Source organism: Bison bison, unplaced genomic scaffold (assembly GCF_000754665.1).
Source record: "Bison bison bison isolate TAMUID 2011002044 unplaced genomic scaffold, Bison_UMD1.0 scf7180017864479, whole genome shotgun sequence".
NCBI lineage: Eukaryota > Metazoa > Chordata > Mammalia > Artiodactyla > Bovidae > Bison > Bison bison.
Window position 1 is genome coordinate 3,634,618 of NW_011495039.1, and position 12,720 is coordinate 3,647,337.

The 12,720-nt window shown below is 35.8% G+C and overlaps 1 protein-coding gene across 1 annotated transcript in view; it reads right to left on the minus strand.

The window, feature by feature from the left end:
• The window catches only part of AGMO (alkylglycerol monooxygenase), a 214,853-nt gene that overhangs the window by 7,056 nt on the left and 195,077 nt on the right, over window positions 1-12,720 (minus strand). Inside the window, exon 11 of the mRNA XM_010862154.1 lies at window positions 3,342-3,424. Coding sequence (XP_010860456.1) covers window positions 3,342-3,424 — 83 coding nt within the window. The remainder of the gene's footprint in view (window positions 1-3,341; window positions 3,425-12,720) is intronic.

Below are 12,720 nucleotides of genomic sequence, written 5' to 3' on the forward strand. Positions count from 1 at the left end.
TTATCTTTTTGTTCTATTTTTTGTAAATAGAATCGTGTGCACTTTTTTTGTATTAGTATCTTTTAATCAGTATTGTTAGTGAGATACATTTACATTTCTGCATATAGCAGCAGCTCATTCTTCACTTGTGCATAGTATTCTGTTGTGTGAACAGACCAATATTCACACATCCATTCACCTCGGGAAGGACATTTAGATTGTTGGCCACATTTTTTATTAAGAACAATGCTTTCTGAACATTCTTTTATATGCCTTTGGGTGTATTGGTTAGTATACACCTGGGATTGAACAGCCAAATTTAATGAAATACTCAAACATTCTTCAAGTTAAGTATCCCAATATAAACCACCTTCTGCAGAGTATAAGCATTTCACAGCTTGTATTGTCAATATTTTTAATTTTAGACATTTTTGACATAAGATCTTTGAAGTTTATAAAAAATTGCAAACAGCTTTTCCTACCTCAAAAATTGATTTTTTTTAATGCCTTGCTGCTGCTGCTGCTGCTGCTAAGTTGCTTCAGTCATGTCTGACTCTGTGCGACCCCATAGACAGCAGCCCACCAGGCTCCCCGGCCCCTGGGATTCTCCAGGCAAGAACACTGGAGTGGGTTGCCATTTCCTTCTCCATTTTACTGCCTTATTAAGGGTTAATTTTTGAAGAACTGACATTCATAATATTATTATAACCTAATTCACCAATTTTATCTATATTATGGATTGTTGTGGACCATTCAATATTTTTACCTACTCCAAGGTAATAGACATATACTACTATGCTATCCGCTGGAATATGTACTGACTTTCCTCTCACTTTAAAGTCTACAATCCCCTGAAACCAGAATTAATTTTTATGGAGTGAATTATTTGTCAAGTTTATTGTTCTTATTCCTACGTGGAAATCCAATTTTTCTAAGACCATGTGCTGAAAAGACAGCGTTTTCCTTTTCCCATAGCTCTTCAGGGATGACTTTGTCAGAAATCAAGTCTTTATATATGCATAGATCTGTTTCTAGATTCTCTGTTCTAACCTTTATGCCAATAAAACATGTTTAATTACTATAGGTTTATAATATATCTTGATAGCCAGTAGCTCAGCTCCTGCCATTAAAAAAAAATCTCAAGACTGTGTTGGCTATTATTAGGCCTTTGCATTTCCATATACATGTATTTTAGAAAGAGTCTGTCAAATTCTACAGGAAAGAAACCTTTTATAATTTTAATTCAAATTGCACTGAGTATGTAAACCAACTGCTGTGATTGTAATCTTCACAAAATTGAGTACTGCAATCTATGAATATAGTATCTCTCCATTTTTTAATTCTTTATTTTTCATAATATTCAGTAGTTTTATAGTATGGTTTAGAAATATACTACTCATTTTTTAGGACTGTTTTTTTCTTGTATTTGATATATTTGATCTTTTGCATAAACTTTTTTATATTTTCTAGTATGTAAAAATATAGTTGATAATTTATTTAAAACTTTCCCTAAATTCATCCATTAATTTGAATACATTCCCGATAGATTCCTTCGATTTTCTAATTAATTCACTATTCAGATTTCTAGATTAATTAATATAAATTAATTTTCTAATTAGTTTATTAATTCCTTTCAAATCTCTATGCCTTTTCTTTCTTTCTCTTTCATTTCTCCACTGACAGTTTCCAGCCCAGCATTAAATAACAGACATATCTAACTGGTTCTTAGTTTCAAAGGAAAATTTTCAACATTTCACTTCCTTTCCACTATGACATACCTATATCCAGTATAAGTTCCTAAATAAGGCCAAAGGCAGTGAAGACATTTATATAAACATATACCATAACTTACTATACCCTAGGATACATTGCAATAAAATCTATAGCCTGCTATTCAGCTTATTTATTTGTATCCATGGAAATAAAAAAGTCTATATTAAAAAGCAGTATACTGTTGATATTGCTGATTGATCATTTTAGTAAGTATATACAAACAATAGAATTGTGATCCTTAAAATGTGATCCTGATGCTTTGGATCTGGTTATTATTTCAGATTGTCTTCTGACTCAGTTTTTCTATTTTTCTTTTCTGTGGCTCAGTATGTATTTTATTTCTAGTATAACAAAGTAGGGATGAAAAGCCAAACAAAATAAATGATAAAAATAAATACATATTTCATACTGTACTGTATGAGGGTAAGAACATCAACTTTAAATACACTGGTGGCCCTCCATAATCATGGGTTTTGGATCTCAGATTCAACCAATCTAAGGGCTGGTGCACTGGGACGACCCAGAGGGAGGGTATGGGGAGGGAGGAGGGAGGAGGGTTCAGGATGGGGAACACAGGTATACCTGTGGCGGATTCACTTCGATATTTGGCAAAACTAATACAACATTGTAAAGTTTAAAAATAAAATAAAATTAAAAATAAATAAATAAACCTAAAAAAAATTTTAGAAAGTTTCAAAACACAAAACTTGGATTTGCCACTGCCAGCAACTATTTACATAGCATTTATACTGTATTTATAATGCAGTATACATTGTATTAGGCATTATAAGTGATCTAGAGATGATTTCGGAGAAGGCAATGGCACTCCACTCCAGTACTTTTGCCTGGAAAATCCCATGGATGGAGGAGCCTGGAAGGCTACAGTCCATAGGGTCACTGAGAGTCGGACACGACTGAGCGACTTCACTTTCACTTTTCACTTTCATGCACTGGAGAAGGAAATGGCAACCCACTCCAGTGTTCTTGCCTGGTGAATGCCAGGGACGGGGAAGCCTGGTGGGCTGCTGTCTCTGGGGTCACACAGAGTCGGACACGACTGAAGTGACTTAGCAGTAGCAGTAGAGATGATTTAAATTTATGGCAGCCTGTGCATAGGTTCTGTGCATAAATACATCATTTTATATGAGGGACTTGAGCATCTGCAAATTTTGGTATGAGGGGCTAGGTTCTGGAACCAATCTCTAATGGATACCGAGAAACAACTATACATACATTTAGGCATATATTGTGAACTATTCAATAGCAAAGGAAAATAATCAAATCTTTTTTATATTTTATTAAGTACTCAGAGTTATACTCTATGCTTTGCCAAATTAATCATTTTATTTTGTGGGTTTTCTTAATATATTTGAAAAACCTAAATTTCATCTAAAAGGCTTAGATTTATAATTAACCCTTGATATAAAATCAGACAAACCACTAGTCTGTTGCATTTAAAATGAAAGTGTGAATTTGCAGTTTCAGCTATATTCTTTTGATAACCAATGTTTGCTGAATTTCAAAATTTCACAAATATTTTAAAAATCACAGTACAAAGTTACATAAGATGAAAGAATTTCACTTTTTACCTTTGATCCAAAAGAAATCCAATGGAGGTCAAGGTCAGGATAATGAAGCAAACCCTCAGAAGGAGAGTGACCTGAGATAGCACCTGTCAAACAAACACAGAGACCAATGGATTCTTTAGGTGGGTCAGCCAAGTGAGCATTAGAATTTAAAGCTGACAGGAATAACAGCCCCCATTTTATTTTATGTTGCATCATTTGTTACTGACATTTTTCAAGAAGGTTGAATATACAAGAAATATTTTGGTTTTCCTAATATCATTTAGTTATCTTGTTGGGCACTTGAAGAATGAATTAGACAATTCTAATGATGGCAGCCATGAAATTAAAAGACACTTACTACTTGGAAGGAAAGTTATGACCAACTTAGATAGCATATTAAAAAGCAGAGACATTACTTTGCCAACAAAGATCCGTCTAGTCAAGGCCATGGTTTTTCCAGTGGTCACGTATGGATGTGAGAGTTGGACTGTGAAGAAAGCTGAGAGCCAAAGAATTGATGCTTTTGAACTGTGGTGTTGGAGAAGATTCTCGAGAGTCCCTTGGACTGCAAAGAGATCCAACCAGTCCTGGGTGTTCTTTGGAAGCACTGATGCTAAAGCTGAAACTCCAGTATTTTGGCCACCTCATGCGAAGAGTTGACTCATTGGAAAAGACCCTGATGCTGGGAGGGATTGGGGGCAGGAGGAGAAGGGGACGACAGAGGATGACATGGCTGGATGGCATCACTGACTCAATGGACATGAGTTTTGGTGGATTCAGGGAGTTGGTGATGGACAGGGAAGCCTGGCGTGCTGCGATTCATGGGGTCGCTAAGAGTCGGACATGACTGAGCGACTGAACTGAACTGAACTGAATGATACTTTGCTTAAAGTGTTCTTGCTAATAATTCTTTAAAGTTTTGACTTTCATAATTCTTTGAAACACCTGTATCCCCACGTATGGAGAAATCACTTACCTTTTATGAATAAATACCACCTTTCAATGGTTATTTTAAATATAAGCCCACTCTTTGTTGTTTCAAACCCAAAGCTGCCTTTAATAAAGAAAATATTTAAAGAAGAATGTGTTTATGTGTGTGAACACATACATGAAAGAGATTACACATATCCACTCACACTTTGATGAAACCTATATATTCCTACCTGTAAGTCAAAAGTCCTTTTTTGAGTCAGTAACAAAACCCACATATCTCTCTGTCATAATTACAAATTAATTATATGTTTTGTTTACATGTAAAAATTTAATAATTATGTTTATCGAGTATCTACTGTTTTACAGCTTCCATGCTATGTGTTTTATACACATTAATTCTTTTTATATGCCCAGCAAACTTGCAGAGTAGGTATTATATAAGCTTTGAATATGAAAAAGCAAATGAAATGAGACTTAAAAGATTAAGTAACTTTTCCATCACGCAGAAATAAATGCTACCTCTGAAATTCAAAATAGACCTAAATGACCCCAAAGTGTGACAGTGGTAGAATCCATATGAGCAACACACTTAAAGGGATTGGAAGCAGAGGTCTATACTGAAGTTACTCGTGAAAGGGCCAGGAGGTTACTGCTTCAGATTGAGAGTAGATGAATAGAATCAAGGAGTTGGTTTACGCCAGCCACTGGACGGCTTCCCTACTCACCGATGGTATTGATGTTTCATAAGAACACCAAAGGTTGTATTTCATTGGCTAATAGAGTGATCAAACACTCTCCTTTTTCTTTTTCCTAACTAGAGGTAACGTCAAGTCATTATTAACTAATATATACTTTACAACTAAGCAGCATCTGTCCAAAGTTATAAACAAAAGGTACCAATTGCCACTGCTGCTCACACCCAGTATCTCTGTTCCATATCATCTTCTGAATCAGCCCCATCTCTCATGGACAATTTCTAATACTTCCCAAGTCACTTTCCATATGCCTAAGATGGCATCCAGAATTGCCAAGGGAATTTAACCCTCCAGAGCCATAATTCAGTACAAGACTATTAATGAGTTGTCAAAGATCTGAATAAAAAGTGTCGGGATGCTTAGGAAAGTGGAGACAGTGCTGGATATCAGATATAGGAAGGAGAATTTGGTGAATTCCACGTTTGAGTGGAGAGTTGGAGAGCAGGAAAATGCTATTTAGGTGTGTGACATTCAGCCGTGGCTTCTCTGGGACAGTAAAGCAAAACAAAATATTTTCCCCATGGTAGAAGTAATGAGGTGTGCTTGAGCAGAGAACAGATTGTGTGTGTGCTCAGTCATGTCTGATTCTTTGCGACCCCATGGACTGTAGCCCACCAGGCTCCTCTGTCCATGGGATTTTCCAGACAAGAGTACTGGAGTGGATTGCCATTTCCTCCTCTAGGGGTTCTTCCTGACCCAGGAATTAAACCCATGTCTCCTGAGTCTCCTGCATTGCAGGAGACTCAGATTCTTTACCACTGAGCAACCAGGGAATGTTGGCTTAAGGGGAATATTTTGTTTCTAAAAACATGCTTCTTATTACCATTATTGAAGAAGTATTCTTCTGTATTCTTGCTGGGAAACCCCATGAGTAGAAGAGCCTGGCAGGCTACAGTCCATGGGGTCTTAAGAGTTGGATACAACTTAGTAATAAACAATAATACACACACACACACATGTATATGGACATAATATATATATTCTTCTCCTATATATAGATATATAGGAGAAGAAAATGGCAACCCACTCCAGTATTCTTGCTTGGAAAATCCCATGGACAGAGGAGCCTGGCAGGCTACCGTCCATAGGGTCGCAAAGAGTGGGACACGACTGAAGCGATTTAGCGTATTATTACTGCTTCTTTTTGATCTTTTAGGAAAAAATTCATATGGAAGGGAGAAATGATTTATGCCTCACACCTGTAGCATGATTTTAAATGCTCTAAAAGAATGCAGGGTTTGAAATTATTTGAACCTATTAGCCATGTAAACATGGTCAGATTTTTCAGCATTTCTAAGCTGTGTTAAGTGATCAGTACATTTCAAACAAAATATGAGTTTGGAAGAGTGCTTGGCATAAAGTAAGAAGTCAACTAATGGTCATGATAAGTATCAATGCTATTATAGTTAGGCTTTACTAATTTTCCAAATAGCACTCAAGCTAATCTTAATTAATTACAGTATGATAAGGAAGCACAAATAAAAGGTTAATCAGCTCTTCCAAATACCACAGGAAATTAAGAGACAGAACAAAATATATTTTTTGTTTTGGTAAGGGAATAAAAAATGATAAAGAACTCCTCTTTTTGTAAATTGCATCCTGGCTAATGGTGTTGGTGTGAAAACCAACTTAATATGACTATCTGCCTGCCTTGTCAAGCCTCTACTGGCTTCTAAGTACCTGAAATTTAGCCTGATTACAACCCTGTATTTGAGTTCCTCTTCCATTCCCCACTCTTCTTGCTTCTCTTCGTTTGAGGGTGGCACCTCCAGTTTTTCATTTGCTCATACACACAATTAAAACACCCTCCTGACTGGCCTCTCTAATTCTAAGTGTGTGTCCACCTATCCTGGCTTCCCACTCTGAGTATGTAGCCAGAGTTATCTCTTCAAAAACGTAAGTCATGTTATATCATTCTTATATTCTAAATCCCCCACGAGCTTCAAATCTCACTCTGAATAAAGCTCAGTCTTTACTCTCGCCTCTATACAACATACCCACTATTATCATATCACCCCTGAATAATTCTGTCTTTCACTCTTAAGCTATATCAGAAATTCTGCTCTTCCTTGAATATGATAGATTTCCCACTCAAATCTATTTCCTCTACAGTTTCTTAGGCTTAAAATGACTTCCTCCAGTGATCCTTAAGGTTTATTCCTTTATTTCATTCAGGTAACTATCACATATCCTTGTTCATCCTATGTAAAATAGTAATTCTCCATATTAATCTATAACTTTATTCTGTTGTATTTTCCATATAACATCAATAATATGTTTGTTGAGTGACTGACCAAATGATTGAATATTTTACATATGTGTTTATTATTCATAACTTTAATATAATTCTAACTGACCTAATAAGTAGTTTAATATTAAAACATTAAATATTTAACTTAATATAAATATATTAGTTCCTTAAAATTAAAAAATTCAGTTTTTTGATTAACAATTTAATATTAATATACTAAATACTTGTGTTAAATATTTAAAACATTGACTACTTTAATATTTCTATATTTAATTTCATAAAGAAAAAAACCATCCTGAATCTCAGTTTAAAGGAAACAGATCACTCAAAAAAGGAATTCAATGTAGAGCACATGTTTCCTTAAAGAGTCCATTTTTCTATGGAACTTTTACATTTTTCCATATAATATCCTTTGTTGGGGCTTCCCAGGGAGCACTAGTGGAGAGAACCCACCTGCCAATGCAGGAGACATTCTCTGATTTCTACAGATTCATTGTATGAATATGTATTGAGCCTTTGCTAGACACCGTGGTAAACAGGCGTTTACGAGGGTGAGCAGGAAAGTCAGAATCCCAGCCCCAGAAACCATACTAATGCCTGCTGGCTGGACAACAGTCCAGCTACACTAAAGCAAAAAACAGAATAGACTTTATAGACTTTGATCACTGTAAATACTTAGCCTCCTGTGTTTTAAACAAGAGGTGAAACGACATGAAGCTTGTTAATTTTTTTAGAACAGTACAATTTCATTTTTCATTGGGCTTACCACCATCTCACACAATTTACTGCTAGTATATCTTTCATGTAGAAGATCACTCTCATCGAATGCTAAAATGGAATTAAAATTAAGCATTGAATATAAGTCTTTATCACAAAAATGAGGAAGTCCATAACTATAAAAAGCTTATGAAGCAAGGAATTAATTTTTCTCCTTTAAAATTATCTTTCAAATCCCAAGCAGTTTGGTAGCTCTTATTTCCTTAGGTTTCCTGGTATAGGAATCACCATCCATGCATTTGTGCCTGAAGAACATTACTTCCCTTCTACTTTAAGTAGATGAGAAAAAAAAATACTCATAAGGCAACATTAACTACATAGGAATGCAAAAATTACATGCTTGTTGCTTTAACAATTAATGAAAGTGTGAGAGTCCTTCCTTGCCCATAGGGATATAAGGAAGAAAGACGTTTTCTTCTTGAATGGAGATATTATTGTCTTACTCGTTCATGGAAAAATTCTAGTGATCAACACAATGACCTTTTATATTTTCCCACACAACAAACCTCACAAAGGGAGATATCAGACCCACACACTACGTCCTCAAATAATAGTAATCTTCTATATAAATTCTTTTTTTAGAAGTTTATTGTCAAAGATAATTTGATAATATTTTCCATAATCCTATGGATTTAGAGATGAAAATGTCTTCATTTTATTATATCACGGTGGTATATTTTTAGGAGTTTCACTGTAAGGTGTCTGAAAAAGTCTACTAAAATCATTATTTTGATCCAGAGTGCTCATCTTCCCAAACATCTGTAAAAATAAGGTAAAAAATTCCCTAATATTTAAATGTTCGTTACCTCTGATGTGAAGGAAGAAAATTTAGTTGGAGGCATACCTGTTCCGCTACTTCATCATCCCCATGACTCTACTGGCTTCTTTTAGACTGAAGTTATTGTTCCGTCACTAAGTCATGTCTGACTCTTTGCAACCCCATGGGCTGCAACACGCCTGGCTTCCCTCCCCATCCTTTACTATCTCCCGTAGTTTGCTCAGACCATTGAGTTGGTGATGCCATTCAACCATCTCACCCTCATCCTTTTAGATACCCTGAGCTGAAACCTGAAGGCTTGAAGATGCTTCCCAGAATTACAGCATAGACACAGGAGCAGAACTCAAGGTGATGCCATAAAGCAATTTGTAATTCTACATGAATCTAAATAATCTATATCAAAATAAAATCCTGTTTTATTTTTTAAAAATCAATACATGTGTATACCCGTGGCAGATTCATTTTGATATATGGCAAAACCAATACAATATTGTAAAGTTAAAAAATAATATAAAAAAATATATATATATAAAAATCAATACTGACCATATTGTTTTCTTCTACATTTTCAGAACTTTTGGTTACTATTGAAGTATACATAAAGATAATTGATTAGAATGAACATTTTTTATAATTTCAAACTAGAAGCAAGCAAAATAAATATATATCAAAGGTGAAAATATATTGCCTAAAATGTATAACAAATGCACTTAAGAAGCAATTAATTTATATGGAGTTAGTGACTTTCTACAAAAACATGTAAGAAGTAAAAGCAAAAATTTTATTTAAAAAATTTTACATAACTTGAATAATTATTTTCAATTATATATTAAGCTATGATTCTACTCTGTTAAGAAAAAATGAATGTGCACTGAAATAAATAGAGAAACAAGGATGGATTTTCCCTTCCACTTGAAAACAAAATAAACAATATATCAACAAAGCAATCATTTTCAAGACCCTGGATATTAGGCAACAAAGATCAGCGATTCCAGGGAAATGGGATACAAAAAGCATGAACCCCTACTATTGCCCCAGTTTACTACCTTGAGAGAGCTTCTAGGCTGCAGCCCAGAGGGAACTCAGAGGGACCTGGTAGACCTCCTGATTTGAGGAGAGAGAGCTGGGGTTTTGGAGAAGCCCAAGGAGGCTATTGTTTGGAAGAAAAAGTTAGTCACTCAGTTGTGTCTGATTCTTTGCGACCCCATGGACTGCAGCCCTCCAGGCTCCTCTGTCTATAGGACTTTACAGGCAAGAGAACTTGAATGGGTAGCCATTCTCTTCCCCAGGGAATCTTCCCGATCCTACTGAAACTGTGTCACCTGCACTGCAGGCAGACTCTTTACCGTCTGAGCCATGAGGGACTGTTTGGTAGATAGGACCAAAGAGGAGACAGCTGCATAGTCAGAACTCTCTTCATCTGCAGAGGGTGCACATCAGGTCTGGTATATCAGCTCATGCATATATGAGGAGACTATCAAAGGCTAAAAGAGAACTAGAATCCACAACACCCAGGGCTCACAGCAGGGCCAGCTCTAGTGCAAGTTGCCACCAGCAGAATGAACCACGTCATGATTCACGGGGAAGTGGGTAGAGAACATGGAAGGGTCTTGCCTCAGTAACGAATAGCAATTAGTCCAAGGCTGAGCAAACTAAGCAATGGAAGTGACATTCACATTGATATTATCACTATCATTTTTGGATGTTCACTAGAACTATGCCAGGGGTCACTGGAATCTTTCTAAGTTATCAGTATTTGTTTTAAGATTGCACTAAACTCAATATGCCAACTTTTTCTATACTCTTGATAGGATACTTTTATCTTTTCACTAAGAAATAAATAGAAATATCAGTTATACACCTTTTAGTTCTTTCCCAAAATACAAAAGATAACAAAGACTTTAAAAGACAGTCTCAGAGAGGCAAACTTCCTTTCAGGATGCTCAGTCACTCAGTTGTGTCCAGCTGTTTGCAACCCCATAGACTGTAGTCTGCCAGGCCTCAGAGTCCATGGGATTTCCCAGGCAAGGACACTGGAGTGGATTTCTATATCATCCTCCAGGGGATCTCCCCGACCAAGGGATCAACCCATGTCTCTTGCATCCCAGGCAAATTCTTTACCATTGCACCACCTGGGAAGCCTGCCTTTTCAGGAGGATGACTTTTAACTAAGACCCTCAAAATCTGTGCACCGAGATTTTGAGTTTCCAATGCTGGATAGGTTTAATAAATCAAAATGAGATACTAATTCAAATTATAAGCAGTTTATGGTTGGTTGTGTTTATTATATGAAAGCTTTTAAAGGAGCTGCCTGATACTGACCAAAGTTTAAGACAGTACTAATAGTATGAAGATGTATTTAATTTCAGTTAATATTCCATTATTTGATGCAAAAGGCATTTTAAACTCTCAATTTTCCACTTTATCATATTTCAATACAATGGACAAAACTATATTTTTCATTGGCATTCACAGGAATCACTTTTCTAAGTTCCTGAAATCTATGCTTATTGGACAAATAGCTTTGGTAATATCCTCCCTTTACTAATACACATTTATTACATTCACTTCATGGCTTTAAATTATAATTGATACTCAATTTAGCTCACATTTCTTTTTTCATGTTACTTCAGTTACCACCTAAAAACTTTAGGAAATTAAATTAAATCCCAGTAGGCTGCCCTGGAGGAAAACAGTATGTGTGGAATATTGACTGGAGAGGTTTCACATAGGTCCTAAATTAGATCTAATCTCAGCAAGTGACACTCTCTGTTATGACAGTACAACTAGATACATTGATTTTTTTTTCTAAGGATCTGTTAAAACTTGTCAATATTAAAGTACTGGTTGCAAAATTTTAGTGCCCATAATGTTTTACAGAGTATAGCATTCAGGGGAATTGAGGACTATAAAAACCTGTTTCCAAATTTATATGAATAATCTCAAATGCCTCATTAACTTGAAATGTATCACTAAATAATTCGTGTTAGACATATCTGCACTAACTTTACTATACATTCTATTATGTGAAAGTGTTAGTTGCTCAGTCCTGTCCAACTCTTTGCAACTCATGAACTGTCGCCCACTAGACTCCTCTGTCCATGGGATTCTCCAGGCAAGAATAGTGGAGTAAGTAGCCATTTCCTTCTCCAAGGGATCTTCCCAATCCAGGGGATGAACCTGGGTCTCCTGCACTACAGGCAGATTCTTTACCATCTGAGCCACCAGGGAAGCCCATATTCTGTTATAAAACCTTATTAAATAGTCAAACTGTTTTGAGTCTATTATTTGAAAAGGATAGCATTGCCTTTAAAGTTTTACTTTGGAAACATGCTAGTGCATCCATATTTCCATTTCAAACCCATATCCATGACATCACCCCATGCAGTGAACCCTGGCAGCTTAGGAATTGATTTCCCAAGCATTACTAAAGTAAAATCAACATGAAAGATCGTGGGTCATATCACTAAACTAAACAATATATATTTAAATGTATGCACTGCAAATTTCAGTGAGAAAGGAATGTGCCTTTTTACATCTTTCTGGCGGCCATCAAATTGCTTTTTTGACTCTCAGAGTTATTTATGCAGAACTTGCGTACATTAAACAAGTAAGTATTTATCTACTCTGGTATATGCGTAAACAGAAAGGGCTGTCAGACTACAGCAGGGTCCGCAATTACAAGTCAGCCACAACTTTTTCTGTGTGATTACTGGCTACAGTCAATCTGGAAAAAAAAAATATTTCTATTGGATTTTAACATCTTCAGATGCTTTTAAACATCTCTGAGACTACAAAGGCACTATAGAATTTTGCAAATAAGCAAACTTTTTCCCCCCTAGTTGCACAGCATGTTTTTAGCAAAGGAAAACATGTGTGGGAAATAAGCAAATGCACTTTTCAAAA